This window comes from Tenrec ecaudatus, chromosome 2, assembly GCF_050624435.1.
Source record: "Tenrec ecaudatus isolate mTenEca1 chromosome 2, mTenEca1.hap1, whole genome shotgun sequence".
NCBI classification, from domain to species: domain Eukaryota; kingdom Metazoa; phylum Chordata; class Mammalia; order Afrosoricida; family Tenrecidae; genus Tenrec; species Tenrec ecaudatus.
In genome coordinates this window covers 77,876,158-77,898,081 of record NC_134531.1, presented here as the reverse complement: position 1 = coordinate 77,898,081, position 21,924 = coordinate 77,876,158, and the positions used below count along the sequence as shown (strand labels likewise).

At 42.3% G+C, this 21,924-nt stretch overlaps 1 protein-coding gene across 1 annotated transcript in view; it reads right to left on the bottom strand.

Annotated features, from left to right (window-relative positions):
• Window positions 1–4,641: 4,641 nt before the first annotated feature.
• Window positions 4,642–21,924, bottom strand: part of MSH3 (mutS homolog 3) — a 197,679-nt gene continuing 180,396 nt past the window's right edge. Inside the window, exons 22-24 of the mRNA XM_075541226.1 lie at window positions 19,946–20,075; window positions 7,060–7,234; window positions 4,642–5,593 (exon numbers count right to left, since the gene is read on the bottom strand). Coding sequence (XP_075397341.1) covers window positions 5,485–5,593; window positions 7,060–7,234; window positions 19,946–20,075 — 414 coding nt within the window. The 3' untranslated portion in view covers window positions 4,642–5,484. The remainder of the gene's footprint in view (window positions 5,594–7,059; window positions 7,235–19,945; window positions 20,076–21,924) is intronic.

Here is a 21,924-nt window from a genome sequence, read left to right as displayed (position 1 = left end):
GAAATCAATCTGGTGATACCTAAAACAGATGGAAATAGAGCTACCATATGACCCAGCAATCCCCCTACTGGGCATATACCCAGAAGAGGCAAGAAACAAACCATGGCCAGACATCTGTGCTCCAATGTTCACTGTGGCACAGTTCACAATCACAAGGAGTTGGAAACAACCCAAATTTCCGTGAACAGACGAATGGATTAAAAAACTGTGGTACATACATACAATGGAGTACTATGCATCGCTAAAAAGCAGTGATGAACGCATGAAGCATATCGCCGCATGGGAAGAACTGGAGGAAATTATGCTAAGTGAAGTGAGCCAAGCATAAAAGGACAAGTACAACATGAGTCCGCTGAGGTAAGTTTATAAAATAAAAAAAAGAAAAATGCAAAAGGGACACGGGGAAAAAAAGCTGCTGTATACAAACACTCCAGGGGAAAGGTTCAGGTAGTATAGCAACATGCAGCGAACTAAAAAGGAGGAGTGGGGAGGAAAGGGAAAAAAAGGATGTGTGGCCGGGGAATAGAGCACTGGCCCATCCAAGGGAAGGGTATTGTTTGTGTCTCCAGTGTTCCCAGATGCAAATGCAGTGTGCCAGCATGGAGAGGGGAGCCAGGGGAGGGGCCTGAGGGCTCTGCCTCCATACCAGCTATGTGGACACCAGCCCCTCCCCTGAGAGGACTTTACTTTAGAGCTGAAGCTGCAGCTCAGGGAGAGGGACTTGTTTGATCAGAGCACACAGGAGCAAATGAATGGAGAGGGAGACTGGAGCACATCCTGGCCCACCAGGCCTGGAGGACAATATACTCTCTCTGAGCAGCCAATGCAGAGTGGACCATATGGCTGATCCCACTATGAGACACAACGTCCCTGACACTGGAGACTCAGTGTCAGGACTAGTCCAGACTCACCCTACAACACTGAGACAAAACACTAAAGGTGTGCAGCAAAGCAACGGGGTGGAGGTGGGGGTGTGGGGAAGCAGAGCAGGGAGCGGGTGCCAAGGGAGTGCAAAGGACAGGCTCTGGAGTCAGAGCTTGGCACCCCATCTGACTTGACTGGAGGACACGCCTAGAGGTCAAAAATCAGACCTTGATCTATTTACAGGTCTTTCTTTCTTTTGTAAAATCAAAAATCTTGTTTTTCTTTTAATTCATTCATTCTTTTATGGGTCGTTGGTTTTCTTTTTTGTTGTCATAATTGTATTTTCGTTTGTCGCTTTGTCTTGCTATGCCATGTTTTGGTGCATATTATCATCTCTACAGATGTATCTAGATAAGATAGGCCGGATAAACAGTCTGGAGGAGAAAACAGGACCAATGGTTCCAGGGGGACATGGGAGAGGGGGAGCCTGGGGTAAGGAGGTGGTGCTGATCAACCCAGGGATAGGGGAGCAACAAGTGATCCAATACTAGTGGCAAGGAGGGTGTGAGAGGCCTGGTAGGGATTCAGCAATGGCAATGTAACCTAGAGAAATTACTGATAGCCAAAGGAAAGTAAAAGGAAATAGAGGAAAGAAATAGGAGGCAAAGGGTATTTACAGAGGTCTAAATACAGGCATGTACATATATAACTATATTTATATAGGATGGTGAGGAAATAGATCTATGTACATAAATTTATAGGTTTAGTATTAAGGCAGAAGATGGACATTGGACCTCCACTCAAGTACTTACTCAATGCAAGAACACGTTCTATTAAATTGGCATTCCATGATGCACACCTTCCCGACACGAATGCTGAAGACAAATGTGTGCAAAAGCAAATGTGGTGAAGAAAGCTCATGGTGCCTGGCTATCAAAAGATATAGTGTCTGGGGTCTTAAAGGCTTGCAGATAGACAAGCAGCCATGTAGCTCAGAAGTATCAAATCCCACATGGAAGGAGCACACCAGCTTGTGTGACCATCAGGTGTTGAAGGGATCAGGTATCAGGCATCAAAGAACAAAACATCTTATCATTGTAAATGACGGTGAGTGGAGTGGAGACCCAAAGCCCATCTGTAGGCAACTGGACACCCCCTTACTGAAGGGTTGTGAGGAGGAGATGTGCCAGTCAGGGTGCAGGGTAGCAATGATGAAACATACAACTTTCCTCTAGTTCTTAAATGCTTCCTCCTCATACTATCATGATCCCAATTCTACCTTACAAATCTGGCTATACCAGAGGATGTACACTGGTAAAGATAATAACTGGAAACACAGGGAATCCAGGTCAGATGACCCCTTCTGGACCAGTGGCGAGGGTGGCGATACCTGGAGGGTGATGGGAAGATGAGGTAGAAAGGGGGAACCGATTACAAGGATCTACAAATAACCTTCTCCCTGGGGGGTGGACAACAGAAAAGTGGGTGAAGGGAGACATTGGACAGTGTAAGATATGACAAAACAATAATAATTTATAAATTATCAAAGGTTCATGAGGGATGGGGGAACGGAGAGGGAGAGGGAAAAATGAGGACCTGATATCAAGGGCTCACGTAGAAAGCAAATGTTTTGAGAATGATGATGGCAACAAATGTACAAATGTGCTTGACACAATGGATGGATGGGTGGATTGTGATAAGAATTGTATGAGCCCCTAATAAAATGACTTATAAAAAAAAGAAAGAAAATAGAGGAACTAGGAGACAAAATACATCATAGAGGTACAAATGTAGGCATGTACATGTTGATATATTAATATATAATGATAAGAGATATAGGTTTATGACTTATATGCTAAGTAGCAGATGGACTTTGGGCCTCTGTTCAAGCCGTCCTTCAACACAAGAATGCTTTGTTCTAATAACCTGGCATTCTGTGATGCTCACCTTCCTGACACAATCACTGAAGACAAAATGGGTGTATAAGCAAATGTAGTAAAGAAGCCGACAACCACCACCACCCCACCCACCACCACCACCACCACCACCACCACCACCACCACCACCAAGAAAAAAAAAAAAAAGCCGACAGCACCCGGCTATTAAAAGATATAGTGTCTAGGGTCTTAAAGGTTTGAAGTTAAACAAGTGGACATCTAGCAAGGAAGCAACAAAGCCCACATGGAAGAAGCACACCAGCATGTGTGATCATGAGGTGTCAATGGGATCAGGTATTAGGGACCAGAAGATCCCAAACAAACAAATCATACCTATGTGAACGAGGGGGATCAGAGTGGGGACCCAAAGTCCATCTATACACAATTGGGCATCACCTCACTGAAGGGCCACAAAGAAGGGACAAGCCACCCAGGGGGCAGTATAACACTGAGGAAACACACAACTTTCCTCTAGTTCTTTAATGCTACCCCCACCACTATCATGACCCCAGGTCTACCTTACAAACACGGCTAGACTGGAGCATCTACATTGGTACAGATAAGAGCTCTACACACAGAATCTAGGGCAGATACATCCCCCAGGAAGAGTAAGGATACCATGAGAGTGGAGGGAAGGTGCAGGGAGAAGGGGGAGAAAGGGAAACCGATTGCAATGATTGACGTATAATCACCACCCCCCACCAGGGGAATGAACAAAAGAAACGTGGGTGATGGGAGACAATGGATGGTGTAAGATATAAAGATAATAATAATCTATAATGTTTCAAGGGTTCACGAGGGAGAGAGGGTGGGGGAGGGAGGGAACAAGGAGGAGTTAATACTAAAGGCTCAAGTAGGAAGAAAATGTGTTGAAAAGGATGATGGCAACATAGGTACAAATGTGATTGATACAATTGATGCAAGGATTGTCATAAGACCCACAATAAATGTATTTTTAAAAACAAAGATATTTTGAGGGCTCATTATGATATTTATGGCGGTGTCGTTTTTCCACTGTTTGCATGAACCACACAGCTTATCTATTCATCCACTGTTGGGCACTGAGGCCTGTCCTATCTTTTTGCTATTGTGAATGATGCTGTAATGCCCATCCATGTCCCTTATAAGATCTCTGGGCTGTACCTGAGTAAGATTACCTCTGAAATGTTGATGGGAAAAACACAAGACACCATACTGTTTTGCTCTTCCTAAAAATGTTTAAAGAATCTTTTTCAACTAAGTCTATTTTGAGAACATTTTGAATATTTCATTAGACCTTACTATTTCTGGGATAGTGAAGGAAGCAATCAAAGCACATTATACTTTAACTGCCCAAACCCATGGGAATCAGAGGGCTAACCTAAGTGACTGAGAAGTGTAGTAACCACTCACTCTTCACCTTCTGGTGAAGACTGCACAGACTCCGGTGGTCAATGGGAGGCCACTCACATGCCCATCAAATGTGAGCACAGGATTCAGCTGAGCAAAGAAAGGAACAGGGTAGGAAATAAGACGAGAGTCTTGGTGCTAGATCCCATGATTAAAAACAAGGGGAGCACGTGGCTATGAGAGTCCAGTGTAAGTCGTGTAGAAACCGGGGGACACAGCTGAGCACAATTCACCAGGAACGTGGAGGAGGAGCGTGGCTGTGAGTCTTTAAAGTGCCAGCGTTCCATACGGGGAAATCGTCCATTTCCGATGGTCGTTAACAGAAAGATCCGAAATTGGTAAGTTCAATTCTAGGCATTGCTATGGTACATGCACCTTGATTCTGTAATTAAACCTAAGAACCCGAAAACTATTTTTTTCAAAATATATTTGAATATTTCAAAAAGTTCAAAAGGATATACCATAATTTCTAACAGGTATTCAGTAGTTAGAGAACCTTGCTGGCACAAACAGTTAAGTGCTTAGCTGCTAACCCAAAGTCGGAGGTTTGAGCCCTCACCGTGGAGAAGGGCCTGGCAGGCGACCTTCTTTTGTACTGGGAGCCCAGGTCCCTGTGGATCACTTCTGCTCGTCACGTGGGGTTGCCATCAGCCTTCCGGAATGGCTGTGCTGGAGCGTAACAGCGTTCACTCACTGTTTACCAACTGAAGAAATAACAACTCACTGAATCCAACTGCCTACAACTGGGACAATATTTAACGTGCACATTTTATATGAGTTTATTACGGCTGGGCTCTTATTGCGAAAAGCTAGGTAATGCTATTTCTCATCTAAAATTCTTATGCTCATGGTGAATAGCTTTTGGCTTAATACAATTATTTTAGTTAAAATAGAAGGGTAGGTTTTTGCCAGGTGTTCCACCGTCTTCCAAGTGATCTGAACTAAAACAAATAAAAATGTGAATTTATTTTTGTTTCTCTCTAAAAGTTCATGAATTATATAACACCACTCCAAGTTTTCCTGAGAGGTTTTGATTTTATATGAAGCTTACTGTCCATTAAATTGTCTAAGGACATGCAGAGGTCTTAACAGTCAAAGGAATTTATACTTCTAAAAGTCAGGAAGACAAGGACCTATAAAATGGGCTCTCAAGACACAAGGCCTCGGGGTAACCAGTGGTGCTATTCCAACGGGGACGTTCCAGAGGTCATAATTCTGCAGTGCTTCCATGTCCCACGAAGACGGGCTAGTCCTGGAGCGCTGTTCCATCCAAAAAATGTCGTCTTCGTTTAAATCAAGAAGAGACGTCTGTAATTTCCTCTAAGGCAAACTCACTTGTCCACTTTTGGAGGTCTTCTGCTTCATCTATTGTCCACAACTTTGCAAAATATTTTAGCCTTTTCCTGGAGAGAAAATAAAACAGTATGTATTTTATAAATGACATTGGTGGGGGAGAACACATCTCACGGAAAGTTATGAAAATGCTTAGGGCATTGGGAAGGACACTGTTGTCAGGAAGCTCTGTCGGCATCACCGTCTGTGAGTGGGGTTTACAACGCTGCAGCAGGAATCAAGGGACCAAAGCTGCTGGTGACCACTACTGCTGTCTCCAACTCCCCAAACCAAACACACTGCCACCAAGTTGATTCCAACTCACAGTGACCCTATAGGACAGGGTAGAACTGCCGCTATGAGTTCCCAAGATTGCAACTCTTTATGGGCATATAAAGCCTCATCTTTCTCCAGCAGATTGGCTGGTGGTTTAGAACTGCTGACCTTCCAGTCAGCAGGCCAATGTGTCACCAATATACCACCAGGCCTCCTACTGTCTCCAGAGGGGAGAATATTGATTTTTATTCCCCTCTAGTTCATACAGACGCCATCTGAGTATCTGATGACAAAATTACTTCCACTGATTGTGTAAATGAGTCCCATAAAGCCAGTTAATGAAACAGTACAATTAAAGACAATGGAAAGTTAAGCTTTCGAGGTCTGGAATCCAAGTATCTGAATTCCAATGACTACCCTGCCAACAAATAGTGACTATTCTGTCTGACCTCTTTTGGACATCCTCTTTTGGACATCCTCTCATGGTTCCCAACTAGAACCTGGAATTAACAGGTCCTTGCATACAGGTTGTCATAAAGATTAAGTGAGTTAATGCATGGGAAGCAACGAGAACAGTTACAGGCATGTATCAGGGGAGCTTGCAAGCCCCCTAAGGATATCTAAGTCTTGGTCAGAAACATATTTGCCCTCCTGCTCTCTACATGGACCTGGCTGCTGAGATCATGGCCGTCTTGGAGGTGAACATGTTACCATAGCATGTATCTGACACCTTTATTTGATCTTCTCTCTTCTTCTCTATGACTTTACTAAGATCTTTATATATCATCGTTGTACAATTGCGCCTATGGACCCCACTCGATGATTAGAGGCTGGTTTACTCTAACAGTAGGTTTAAACACTGAAGGTTTCTTTCAATGACTTTTTGTTAATTACTGTTTTAGACAACATATTAAGAATTTAACTTAAAACCCACCAGATACTCTGTGAGAGAAAAATGAAGCTTTCTGTTCCTATAAAGATTTATAGCCTCAGAAACCCACAGTGGCCGTTCTGCTCTGTCTTATAGGGTCATTAGGAGTCATTATCAATCAACTGTAGTAAGCTTGGTTTGGTCTTTAACTGAATAGGGAAGATGGAGAAAATTCACATGAGCTCTGCCAAAAGCTATTTTCCTTTTGTCACAATTTGATGTTTCAGAATATTTGTCAACGTATAACTAACATCACTTAGAAAGTTCCCTACATGTGGACCATTGGAAGCTTTCAACATATACCGAAAAATGAAACACAATCATTCTGACCTTTTCATATTTACTAGTCCTTCAAGGTCTTTGGATTTGCAAGCAGCTGTCTTTAAAATTTCTGCAGGAATATCTGCTAGTTTAGCCACATTGAGTCCATAACTCCTTGCTGCAATTCCTCTGGTTATTTGATAAAGAAATGTGACAAAGTCGGGGACTTGTTCTCCTTCAGTGCCTATAAAAACAAAAAAAGATTTTTAGTGATAAAAAGCTTAAAAGGTATTTTGTATTGAAGACAAAGGTTAGGGCACATGGTATAGTATTCTCTTTAAAAAGTGGTAAGGAAATATTACATGTTGCACGACTTAAACAAGATGGAGAAATTCTGGTTTGCTAAATATTCTAGTTAAATGCGAGTTGTACATATTGAAATACATGCTGTGAGTCCCCCTCCTGGAGCCACCTTTTGGGACTGAAGGATTTATGGTGACAGCTGAGGAATGTGGGATACCACTGCTTACACAGTGAGAAACTCACCCTCAGCAGTACACGCTCTTTGGGAACATGCATCTAGTGACTGGTAACTGAGAGGCTTCGTTAGCTGGCAGCCTTTACGGTGGACACCAAGGCCCCCCCCCCTGGGAATTTATGCCCGCTGTTATCCCTACTTTTCAGTTCAGACCCAGTGACTTGCTTCTGACAAATGAAATAAATGTGAATGGATTGTTTTCCTTAAAAAAAAAAAAAAAAGGGTGGGGAGGAGGGGACATGTGAATGAATTCTCCAGGGAATTCCCTCTGGCCAGAGACCAGGGATGTGGGTAACCTTGCTATCATGGACACGGAGAGTGCTCTGGAAAGTGGATTGTATGGCAGATGTAGTTAGGTTTACCTTCTCATTTTGTCTCCCCTTTGACTCATTTTTAGGTAATTTTAGTTTTTAGTATTGTCTGCTTCTTTTTTATTGAGGTTTTCTCCATTTTGGGGTTGTTAGCTTTTGAAGGTACCTTTCTTTTTGGCTTGTGTATGTCTTCCAGTATATGAAATCCAGGAGGAGCGAATCTATAAAGGCAGTAACTGGATGAATTGTTTCTTGGGGAAATGGCAGGAGAGGTTGGGGGAAATTGGGAGCTAATAACGAGGAAGAAGGAAATATTCTAAAATTGATTGTGCCAATGATTCTACACTCTTCTTGATATAACTGAACTACTGAATTGTATGATATGTGGATTTTGTTCCAATAAAAGTGTCAAAAACCAAATTTTTTATAAATTATCAAGGGTTCATGAGGGAGGGGGAGGGGAGGAATGAGGAGCTGATATCAAAAGCTCAAGTAGAAAGAAAATGTTTTCAAAATGATGATGGCAACATATGTGCAAATGTGCTTGACACAAGGATGTATGTGTGATAAAATTGTGATAAGAGCTGTAAGAGCCACTAATAAAATGATTTTTTTTAATTAACAACAAAAAAAGGGAATGGATGTTCTTTCTTAGATTAGGCTACACAAGACAAGGTTGTCTTCCTTGTTTGCTTCCTCGGAGGGAAGTCAAGTAGCATGTGGTGCGGATGCTGAAGAGAGAGGTTCGTATGGAAAGAAACTTGACTCTCTAACGGTCAGCAGGGTCTGAGGAGAGCCAGCAACCACCCGAGTGAACTTGGCAGCAGAGATGCTGAAGCAGGCCAACAGCCGTGTCAATGGAGAGTCTGGAAGTAGATTGCTTCAGTTAAGTTGTAAAGAGATTGCTTGCCTTGCCCAGAGCCTTGATTGCAGTCTGTAAGAACCTGAGCTAGAGATGTCTAGTTTAGCTGCTTTGCATTCCTAACCCACAGTAACTAAGAAGTAATAAATATATGTTGTTTTAACATTTGGATTTTGGAGTATTTATTATGCCTTAATAGAACCCTAGCCTTTCCCAGCCCAAATTGAAGCAGCTCTGAATCCCATCCTCAGAGCTCTAGTTCGGGTTGTTTGATGCCTTGTGATGGCTGCAACACAGCTAATGTCTTCCTTGGCCGTCTGGCCCTCAGACGTTGACCTCTGGAACAGTCTCCAATAAACCTCTTACGCACACACCCAAGCATCTACTTCCTAGGGAACTCAGCTTTTAAAGAATTAGCCGGGCGATCATGAGGTGCCAAGGGACCAGGTATAAGGCATCATGCAAAAAAAAAAAAAAAGATATATGTGTGTGTATGTATGTGTATATGTATGTATATATATACCATATTAAATGAAGGGGGAAGTGCAGAGTGGAGACCCAAGGCCCAAGTGTCGGCCAATGGAGATCCCCTTATAGAGGGGTTTAGGAGAGGAGATGGGTTAATTAGGGTGCGAGGTAGTACCGATGAAGAACACAGCTTTCCCCCAGATCCTAGATGCTTCCTCTCCCCAACTACCATGATCTGAATTCTACCTTGCAGGGCTGGATAGGGCAGAGGCTGTACACTGGTGCATATGAGGGCTGGAGGTACAGGGAATCCAGGGTGGATGATACCTTCAGGACCAAGGGTGTGAGGGGCGATGCTGGGAGAGTGTAGGGCGAGTGGGTTGGAAAGGGGGAACTGATTACAAGGATCCACATGTGACCTCTTCCCTGGGAGAGGGACAGCAGAGAAGGGGGGAAGGGAGACTCCGGATAGGGCAAGATATGACAAAATAACGATGTATAAATTACCAAGGGCACATGAGGGAGGTGGGAGAGGGGAGGGAGGGGAAAAAAAAAAGAGGACCTGATGCAAAGGGTTTAAGTGGAGAGCAAATGCTTTGAGAATGATTGGGGCAGGGAATATATGGATGTGCCTTTATACAATTGATGTATGTATATGTATGGATTGTGATAAGAGTTGTATGAGTCCCTAATAAAATGTACAAAAAGAAAAGAGGAGAAAAAAAATGATTAGGGCAAAGACTGTACAGATGTGCTTTATGAACTGTGTTAAGAGTTGTATGAGCCCCTAATAAATTGTTAAAAAAAAAAAAAAGAATTAGCCGGGGCCCTGGTGGTGTGTGGGAAACAGAACCAGGAAGACAGTAATTGAAGACAAACTCTCAACATTCATACTTTCCAGAGTCTGGGTTCCCGTGGAGGGAGCCTTCACGTTAATGGGTTGGAGATGTGTCCTACTCACATGCTCCTAAGTAAACGTTACTCCCCTCAAAGTCCCCCTAAAATAAGGCCAATTTTAAAGTGCTACTTGCAAGCACATGGCTGCTCCTACATACAACTGAAGGCCACCTGCTTAAAGGCTATCCGCCTGAAGGTTGTCTGCCATCAAAATCAATCAGACCCTATTGTCTGCCCCACCCTCAGAAGGGCCCCCTCCCTTTGGATAAGGATCATAGATTATTCCCCTGGAGAAGAGCTCAAAGATACCCAAGGTCAAGCCAACTCAAGGACAACCAAGGTTAGGCTGCCATCTTGACTCAAAAACCCGCCCATCTTGTTTCTTATGTGCTTTCCTGTCACATGTATGCCTTCTGTTCCACCCCTTCCTGCATGCACACCCCTAGCTTGTTCCCCTCCTGTCACATGCATGCCTCTTGTAGCACCCCTTCTTGTCGTGTAAATGCTTTCCGTGGCTTGCTTGCCCGCCCGAGAGTATGTCTGTGAGTCCATAAAGAACAGTCTCACTCTGGTGCAGGTCATCATGGAGAGGTGAGCCCTTGATGCATTATCTTGTCTGATGGCTCCTTAATTTACCCCTCAATTACACAACTGCCCCTGGACCCGTTCAGTGGGGGGAGGCTGCCTCCCACAGGGGTGCAATGGTTAAGTGCTCAGCTGTTAACCACCAAGTCAGTAATAAGAGCTGATCTGCACCCGTACAGACAAAAACAAAACCCCCACATGCGGCCAGTAAGCGACTCCTAACTCATGGCAACCTTACAGGGCAGAGTAGAACTGACTGTTAGCATTTCCAAGGTTGGAAATCCCCCCCCCCCAACAGGTTTATGGGCATATCATTCACATACCATACAAATAAATGGTTTAAATATATGAAAGAGTTGTTCCATCAGCACCACAGTAATTTCAGACTATTTAGACGGAAGCTTCTTGAACTTACTATGACTAGCTCCCCATTTCCCGAGAGGAGCCCTGGTGGCACAGCAGCCAGGCACTGGGCTGCAAGCGCTGCGTCATCACTGGGCTCCTCCCTAGGAAACACTGCTGCCTAGGAAACCTGGGGAACCCGAGAGAGCCCTTCTGCCCTGTCCTGTAAGGTTGATGTGAACGGCACTCCATTCAAGGGCGCACCACAGCAAGACAGAACGAGAATATACTCCAGTGTGCTAACACTGTGAAATGTTGCCAACAGTGTGTCTTTGATAAACCTAACGTACTGCAAGGTCCTGTAGCTTTATTATGAAATTCAATATAATTGCACTGTGTTGCAAAAATACTCTTGATGAACCATATTTATAATGATTTCTGAGATTCTAATAAAATTATTTTCAACTTATCAAGAGTTTTTCCTTACACATTATGTCACTTGATAAAATGTGTTGCTTTTGTCCTTGTAGCAGCTAATAGCTGAAATGCCCAAACATAGACTGCAATAGAGAACCAAGATAATGGTGTTTTCCTTAGCCTACGTGTCTGAGAATTCAGCCACAGACAACCAATACTCTTCCACAGATAGGTGCAAGCAGTGGGGTGAGAAACGAAGGCTGACTCTGAGAAATACACAGACTGAATCCCCTCACAAAGCACTCAGGATACTTTATGCCTTCACATGGAACTCACGAAACCTAAAGCGCAGGAGGAAGTGGGCGGAAACGGAGTCACACAGGCGCTCGCTCCCCTCACTGCCAGCGTCCCAAGGACCCCGTAAGACAGGGTAGAACTGCCCCCAGGGGGTTCCAAGACCGTAACTCTTACTAGAGTAGAAAGCCTCCTCTTTCTCCCACATAACAATTGGTGGTTTTGAACTGCTGAATTTTTGGTTAGCAGCCCAACACCTACCCCATTATGTCCCAGAGCTCCTCATATATAGATACCACTGCCAGCTACCTAGAGCTCTGTTGGTGTAGTGCTTATGTGTTGGGCTGCTAACTTCAAGGTCAGTAGTATGAAAGGACCAGCTGCCTGAGAAACACGAAGCTTTTCCCTCCTGTAAACACAGTTGTGGAAACCTGAAGGGGCAGTTCTGCCCAGTCCTATAGAGTCACTATGAGTGAGTTTGGTTTGAGTTTTGGCCTGTTACTTGGATAATCCATGGTTAACTCTTTGGTGTTCACAAGTCCAAGAGTAAAGAAAGTGGCAGTAGAAAATCAAAACCATAAACTCTAATTGTTAAGATAAAAAGATGGCTTTTTCACTTCAGCTGATTTAGTCTTTCAGCCTCCTTCCACTCCACTGTGTTTGATTCTCCAGGATGGTCTTTTTAATAAACGATTTACCTATCCTTCTTTCCACCCATCATCCCTCCACCATCTTTACCTGTATCACCTAACTACCCACCACCGAATCTTCCATGCGTGCATACATGCACACGCCCACACGCCCACTCATGCATCCATCCACCCACAAGCATTTTCTGAGTCTATTAAATACGACCAAAAATGTTTTAACTCCCTTGGCTTAAAATGTGCTTTCTTCGTAGCATTCTTTTTCCGTTTTAAAAATGCTTGTGGTATCACTAAATGATAAAATCTTATATTGCTGTGACCACAAGAACATACCTCAGACCAAACTATTACTGAATGTGTCATCATAAGCTAATCTCCACACCAGTATTAATTTCAGTCATTCTCATACCATCAAGATAACAAATATGATGGCGACTTTATGGATTATGTATACATAAATGGGTAGGTGGGCTAATCATGTGTGGAAGCTCTTTCAAAATTATATTCTGCCCCATACCTGTTTTTCACCACTCTTTGCAACACACACTCGAGTGAGGGAGGGAGTGTGTCTGTGCGTAAGGGAGGGGGAGGATATGAAGGGGGAGAGAAAACATCTGTTTGTTTTACTCCAGTCACACAACAAAAGTTCTTAGAGCAAACTATTTATAAGCCTTTACTGTGGGGGGAGGCCAGATGCTCAGACATCCCCCCCAGAGCTGGATCAGTTGCCAGACAGCAGCAGGCCCCACTCCCTGCTGTTAAAGACAATGGATGCCTGCTGACATCTATTTGGTTCCAGAAGGTGGGGTTTACACCCTACTGATAATGGTTCCTATGGAGATCTAGGGAATAGGTTAAAGTTAAGCCGCCATCCTAAACCTAGGATCTGCCCATCTTGTCACATGTATAACCCCAAACCCTCCCCTTCTTATTGCGTGTATATCCCTAGACCACCCACCTCTCATTACTGTATTCCCTATAGGACAGCCCCTTCCAGTGATGTATGTCCTCACCTGTAACTAGGGGGCTTGCATGTCCCCAGAGAATATAAAAGGCATGGGCTAGCATTAAATCACTATCTCTCTCTCCATGTGGACCATCATGCGGGGTAGAGGTGAGCATGCTACCATGAATTGTGACTGACTCCAATTATTTCAATATTTCACTTCTATCTCTCATGCTCTCTATAACTTTACTATGATCTTTACCTATTATCGCTGTACAATGGCGCCTACCGGACCCGTAATGATGTGTTAGGGGCTGGCTTCCCCTGACACTTTACTACTTCTTAACTAGATAATATTGGAAAGTTTATCTGACATAATTTAAATTCTATTATTTAAAAGTACCATGGACTGCTAAAAGAAAAATCAATCTGTCTTGGAAGAAGCAAAGTCAGTATGTTCCTTCGAAGCAAGGATGGAGACATTTTGTCTCATGAATTTTAACATGTTGTCAGGAGAAACCAGTCCTGGCAAAGGACAGCATGCTTGGCAAAGTGGAGGACCAGCAAAACAGAAGGCCCTCAACGGGCTGGACGGACACAGTGGCTGCAACAATGGGCTCAAGCACAGGGACAATGTGAGGACGGTGCAGGACTTGGTAGTGTCTCCTCCTATTACACATAAGGTCGCTCTGAGTCCGAACCAACCTGACAGCACATAATGGCAACAACAACAGCGGTTAAAGTCGGGAAGAGTAATAATTCACATTTCTGCTTGTTTCGGGGAAACTCGGAAATTCTTATCTTAAAGCCTAACTTCTTTGAGCAGGTATAAAAGAGATGTGTGCTGATCATATAATTTTAAATAATCATTTGAAAAACAAATTCATTCACGGGAGCAAATGAATGGGGAGGAAAAGAGAGTGGAGCACATCCTGCCCCACCAGGCCTGGAGGACAATATCCACACTCTGAACAGCCAACGCATAGAGTGGACCATATGGCTGATCCCACTATGAGACACGCCGTTCCTCGCTGGCCCAGGGCCCTATGGGGGACAACACTGCAGACTCAGTGTCTGGACTGGCCCTGTCTGACCCCATGGCTCTGAGACAAAACAATAAAGGCGTGTGGCAGAGCAACAGGGGGAGCAGAGCAGGGAGCTCCCGAGGGAGTGCAAAGGATAGACTCTGGGGCCAGAACGTGGCACCCCAACAGACTTGACTGGAGGACACGCCTAGAGTTCAAAAATCGGACCTTGATCTACTTACAGGTTTTTATTTCTTTTTAAATTTTTTTCCTTTTAATTAACGTACTCTTTTATGGGTCATTGGTTTTCTTTTTTGTTGTCATCGCTGTGTTCTCATCCGTCGCCTCTCTTGCTATGGCTTGTTTTTTGTGCATATCATTATGTCTACAGATCTATCTAGATAAGAGAGGCTGAATGAACAGTATGGAGAAGAAAACAATGGGACCAATGGTTCCGAGGGGGGGCAAGGGAGAGGGGGAGGCAGGAGTAAGGAGGTGGTGTTGACCAACCCAGGGACAGGGGAGCAACAAGTGATCCAAAATTAGTGGCAAAGAGGGTGTGAGAGGCCTGGTAGGAATTCAGCAAGGGCAATGTAACCGAGAGAAATTACTGAAACCCAAATGAAAGCTGAGCATGATAGTGGGACAAGAGGAAAGTAAAAGGAAATAGAGGAAAGAAATAGGTGTCAAAGGGTATTTATAGAGGTCCAAAGACTGGAATGTACATATGTAAATATATTTATATAGGATGTGAGGATATAGATCTATGTACATATATTTATAGGTTTAGTGTATTAAGGCAGCAGATGGACATTGGACCTCCACTCAAGTACTTACTCAATGCAAGAACACGTTGTTCTATCAAAATGGCATTCCATGATGGACACCTTCCCAACACGATCGCTGAAGACAAATGTGTGCATAAGCAAATGTGGTGAAGAAAGCTGATGGTGCCTGGCTATCAAAAGATATAGCACCTGAGATCTTAAAGGCTTGCAGATAAACAAGCAGCCATCTAGCTCAGAAGCATCAAAGCCTACAGGGAAGGAGCACACCAGCCTGCGTGACCATGAGGTGTAGAAGGGACCAGGTATCAGATATCAAAGATCAAAAAGTCATTATCAGTGGGTGCCCACCTTCCCGATATAATCACTGAAGACAAAATGTGTGCATATGCAAATGTGGTGAAGAAAACTCATGATGCCCGGCTATCAAAAGATATAGTGTCTGGGGCCTTAAAGGCTTGAAGATAAACAAGTGGCCATGTAGCTCAGAAGCAACAAAGCTCACATGGAAGGAGCACACCAGCCTGTGTGACCACGAGGTGTCGAAGGGATCGGGTATCAGGCATCAAATAACAAAAAAATCTTATCATTGTAAATGAGGGTGAGTGCAGAATGGAGACCCAAAGCTCATCTGTAGGCAACTGGACACCCCCTTATAGAAGGGTTGCGGGGAGGAGATGAGCCAGTCAGGTTGCAGGGTAGCAACGATGAAACATATAACTTTCCTCTAATTCTTAAATGCTTCTTCCCCCCACTATCATGATCCCAATTCTATCTTACAAATGTGGCTAGACTAGAGGAAGTAAACTGGTACAGATAGGAATTGGAAACACAGGGAATCCAGGTCAGATGACCCCTTCAGAACCAGTGGTGAGAGTGGTGATGCTGGATGGTGGAAGGAAAGTGGGTTGGAAAGGGGGAACCAATTACAAGACTCTACATATAACCTCCTCCCTGGGGGATGGACAACAGAAAAGTGGGTGAAAGGAGACATCAGACAGTGTAAGATATGACAAAATAATAATAATTTATATGAATTATGGTGGGTTCATGGGGGGGATTGGGGTCAAAGGGGGAAAAAATGAAGAGCTGATATCAAGGGCTCAAGTAGAAAGCAAATGTTTGAGAATGATGATGGCAACAAATGTACAAATGTGCTTCACATAATGGATATATGTATGGATTGTGATAAGAATTGTACGGGAAAAAAAAAAGAAAAACAAATTCATTAAAGTTTAGAGTTTAAAGGTATCCCCATGAGGTTCAGCAACTTGTTCAAGGCCTTATAGATGGGAACTGAGAAAAGCATGGATCACTGTTTCACTGACTACATTCTGGGATAAACACAGCATTGTAGGAGCCACCCCAAAGGCCTTGGGATACTATTCCTTCAACAAGAAATAACCTGCATCTGAAAAGAGAAAGAGGAATGTTAAGGGAATGCGTGTAGCCAGAATGAATGACACAGAAGTGAGCAAATGATGAAGCTAGGCTTTACCTTCTGAGTGAAAATTATTGTAAACTAAAATTCTAGCCGTATCTGAATTATCAATCAAGTATGATTGAATTATCAGTCAAGACATTTTTATTCACGTAAAACCTCAAAAAATTGCCTCTTTCGGTTGATATTAGCTGTAGTTAAGGACACCCTAATTTTGTTAAGAAATCAACTCTCTCACCATTTAACTCAAGGACTTGTATCCTCACATAAACTATAAAAGGAGATCCCGATTAACCCAGGCCAATCAGTGTCATCTAGTCATTTGTGCTTCTAGAGAGGGTTTAACAATGAGCATGTGATTCGATTTTGACAATGAGATGGGACAATGTGATCATCATGGGCATCTACAAAAGACTGTTTAGTCCTCTAAAGTCACGAGAAATGCTGATCCCCTTTTTACGTCTGGCTATTTTCATTTCTGGATATGATGCATGAAAGCGTTATCTTGCACCTAGCTGGAAAATTAAAACAGCAGAGAGCAGCAAGACAGCCTGGACAAATGCAAAGGAGATGAGAGGCAGCAAACCCTTGTACGGGTGATAGACAGGCAGGCAGGCAGACAGATAGGCAGATGGACAGATAAGGTCATCCAAGGTGGACAAGTCTCAGCAGAGTTCCAGACTGAGGACAAACTAAGAAGAAGGACTAAGTTGTCCACTTCTCTGAGGAATGTGCGAACAGAACATGGGAATGTTTTAAAGTTTTAAACCATACTGCATGGTTTAAAAGCAGGATAGATGTATGGCAGGGTTGTATCCTTTCACAATACCCATTCGATCTGTATGTTGAGGAAACCATCAAAGAAGCTGGATTATATGAAGGAGAATAAGGCAACTGGATTGGAGGAAGGCTCCTTAGCATCCTTTGATATGCAGATGACGCAGCCTTGCTTGCTGAGAGTGAGGAGGACTTGCAGCACTTGCTGTGATGAGGATCAAGGACTGCAGCCTTCAGTATGGATTACAACTCACTGCAAAAACCAATAACCTCACAAATGGATCAATAGATAAAATCATGATAAATGGGGAATCCTGAAGTTATCAAGTATTTCATCTTGCTTAGACCCACAATCAGTGCTCATGGAAGTAGCAGTCAAGAGACAAATGGCATACTGATTCCAACTCATAGTGACTCAACATGATAGAGAAACAGCACCCGCCCCAACACCGCTGTGGATTTCTGAAGCTGTAAATCTTTACAGCGCAGAGATCCCCATCCTTCTTTGTAGAGGAGCCGATGGTTTTGAGCTGCCGACTCTGAGGTTAGCAGGCCAACCCTTACCAGGAGGGCTCCTTATACAAGGAGGTTCAACTACCGACAAAACAGAAAAAGGAAAACAAGACTAACCTGACCTAAAACAGGGAAATTATTATCTTCAAGAAAATAGAAAAAGTTGTAATAGAAAGAAAATGCACGATCTTAACAAATGGCCCTTCAGTAAGCATTATATACAAACTAATAAAAGTAAAAACAGGGAATATGAATAAAGAAAAAATGTGAAACAATTACATTGTAAAGACAGAGGAAGGAAAAAGTATGAAGGAGGCTGAAGACTCCCATCTGACACATTGAGGTGTCAACCAATAACGTCTCATGTTGAATCAAGAGCAGAAGACAGTGTGTATTACTTAGAAGATGGAAGAATTAAATTACTTGCCATGGGATTAGGATGAGGGTGTGGCATGGAGGAAAAGAATCAGAGAACTATTAGTCCAAACCTTTCAGCATCATTTTGTGTTTATAGTATGTCCATGGATAAATATTTGAATCAATAAAATGTCAGCAGACTTACGAGAAAGATGTAATGTTTTGGAGAGCCATTGCTCAAACCAATGTCGACAAGCAAGAATGCTTCCACTTCCTGTTGGGGAACTCTGTTGTGCTTATTCCACTAGTTTCAGTTTACAAGTGTTCCCTTGCCACTTGGATGCAGACTAGCAGATTCAGAATTGCTTTGATGAGAGAATTTATGATGTGTTTTTTGAGACGGCCTAGTGGTGATAGGCAGGAATTGCCTAGTATTAAATTTATCTTGAGGCGAAGTGCTTTATTTTATTTGGACCACACGTCTGATTTCTTTATTTCTTTTCCAAAATAAAATGTTGACTCTGGAGTGGCTTGGACTATGGATTTTCCATTGTCGTGTACCAACTGCTTACACTGTCATGGGAACCATGATGGGAAGTTTAGAAAAAATTACTCCAAACCAAAAACCAAACTCTCTGCCATCAAGTCAATGCCAACTCAGAGCAACCGGACAGTTCAGGGTAGAAATGTCCCAGGGAGTTTCTGAGATTGTAACTCTTCACAGGAGTGGAACGCCCCATCTTCTTCCTGTGGAGTGGCTGGTCGTTTCTCACTGCTGATCACTTAGATCACAGCTCACCTATGACCACTATGCCACCAGGGATCTTCCAATGACTACTGAGTAGAAATTATGCTAAAGGCTACTACATTATTTGTTGGTAACCAAACTCCCTTCTCTTGGCTATGGGTGTTTTCGTGAAAGATTTCATTTCATTTCAGTGACACTATTAATCTCTAGAAAGGCTAGAAAATCATCACTTTAGCTGTCTGAGACAATTTCTTCTGAAATTAATCTAAAACACATAAAGTGCTCAGTATCGTGTATGGCCTTTGTGGTTGTCTGCTGTGGAGTCAGTGCATGAATATTACTGAGTGAGCTTATGTGAAAGAGTTGGTGGCGCTGTGGTTAGGCATTAACTATGAACAACTTCAAGGTCAGTGGTTCAAGCCCACCAGCTACTGAGTTGGAGAAAGATGAGCTACCACAGTCTTGCTCTGACTTGGAGGCGGATCGGCGGCTGTGGGTAGAATCTTTACGGGGGCAGAGTCTTTCCCACAGTGGCTGAGAAAAGCCTTTTGGCTTGCAGCCAAGTGCTTAATTACACATTGTGCCACCGAGGCTGTTAAGGCTGTCATGGCTGCTAGTGGTAAGTAATGCTTCATGAGATTTGGATAAACATACTGGGCATTTGAAAAGATTCATCATAATCTTTGGACAAGGCATCTTTCCTGAGATGAACTGTGCAAAAATGTAAGATGCTAAAGAAAAATCCAAGTGTCCCCTCTCTCCCCTTGTAGGAAAAGGGTTGGCATTTCAAATGGATAAGGAAGACGGGAGAAGGACCTACAGGGGCAAAGATAAATTCAAATTCTACCTGAATTAGAGAAAATGAATTTAGACAGACTTTATTTATAACTGAAATCCACAGCTCTTATTATTAAACAATATGTTCAAATACTTGTACACTTCAAATGATCAACACAAAGATCAACAGCATTCTAATTGTCCCTCTACAAGGCTACGTCATACCTGAATCCTGTTTGTTTTCATCTTCCGTGACCAAGAAGCCCATGTGGTAATTCCCCACCTGCTGTGAATAACTTTTCTCTAGTTCACAGACTGGTGGATAATGGGTCACAAACAGAGTTAAGGATTTCACCTAAGGCAATAAAACATACAACAAAAATGAATTTGTTTTTATGTTAATTACAACTTTCTATTTTGAATAAATAAAAAATACATAAAAGTTTAAAAAATAGTGCAGTGAACATTCAACAAAATTCTTTATTTAGAAAACCAGTTGCTAATATTTTGCTATGCTCCTCTCTTCCTTGCTCTCATCCTCTACATACACACACACCCCAAAATTTCTTTCTGGACCCATTTTAAAGTTAGTTGCAGACATTATGATACTTCAGCATCAATCTTTAAGAACAAAAGCTTTCTTCTACCTATCCCGAATAAAATAACTTAAGGAATTTATCGTCAACATCATTACTATTATCTGATACACAGCTATTTAAATTTCAACTGGTTCATAATGTTCTTTATAACATTTGGTAAAAGTCAAGGATCATGAATCCGCTTAGTCATATTTCTGTGGTTTCCATTAATCTAGAAGAGCTCTCCAGCCTTCTCTCTCACCCCCTCTCTTCTCTTCCTCCCTCTCCCCCTCCCTGTCATCCTTCCTCTCCCTTCCCCCTCACTCTCTCCCTTTTGTCTTTTTAGGGCATTCACATGTTCTGAGCATTAGGTAGAGTTATTTTACACAATATCCCTCAGTTTGGATTTGTCTGGTTACTCCTCATGATTTTATTCAGATTAAATATTTTTTCAGGAATATCACGTGTACAACTATGGGTAACTGATATGCCCTTTTTGGTGCCTTACATCAGGAGCCATTAGGCCCAATATTGGCGATGCTAAGGTTAATTGCTTGGTTTAAGCTGGTGTCTATGAAATTTGTTCATTGTACTGGCACCTTTTATCCTTTGTAAGTAATAAAGAAACTTACAAAGTGATACTTTGTATAAATATCCTATTCTCCAACAATCTTTCTTCTAATGGTTTTATTGATTGACATTGTCTCTGTTGTTATGGTAGTTATTAAATGTTGTTTTATAAAACATCCTTTCTACAATTATTCATTGACATTCTGACATTTTCCCTACCATACCTTCATCATTTTAGTTTATTTATTGTTTTCTTAACATCTGTATGATTTGTGAATTCTTTAATCTCTATAATGTAAAATAACCAATCATTATATCTTCTATAAACCTCTATGTTAAGGAATGTTAACACCAAGTCTAGGTCTAAAAATTAATTTCTAAAGTTGTATCATGGAAACAATGAAATCAAACTCAAAGGTAGCCAGCTCAGTTCTCTCACAATTTGTTGCAGACGTTCTTAATGAATGTATAAAATGTGTTTGGAGGTAGTAATGTGTTTACTCACATTCCTTGACATGTAGTTTCCATAATGATTAAAGCCAAGTTGCTGAGTTCTATGAGTTTACAAATACCTGGATCCAATTTATTTTCATCTTTACTGACCAAAACTCCCATGCGATAATTCCATATACACATATACATACATACATACATACATACATACATACATACATACATACATATACAGAGTAGGATATATATAATCATTAATGTATTTACATATTATGAATTTATTTAATAAGCACAAATAATTGTAAATTTATATTCAGCAAACAAACCTGAGGGTCATTAAATTTAATGAAAAAGGAATTTTGCTTTTGTGCTTTATGTTTTGTGGAAAATATAAGCTTTTACTGACCACGTAAAGAGTAACAAAATGAAAAAAAGAAAAGTAGCCACAGCCCCCAAAGCTAGGGGCAGGTACTAAGAGGGAGAGAAAGGGAAAGACGTTAATGGTGAAGATGAAGTAAACAAGAGCAGATTTTACGGTGAGTGACACAGAGAGGGGAAATCTGACACAAAAGCTTTCTACCTGACTGAGATGCTTACATACAC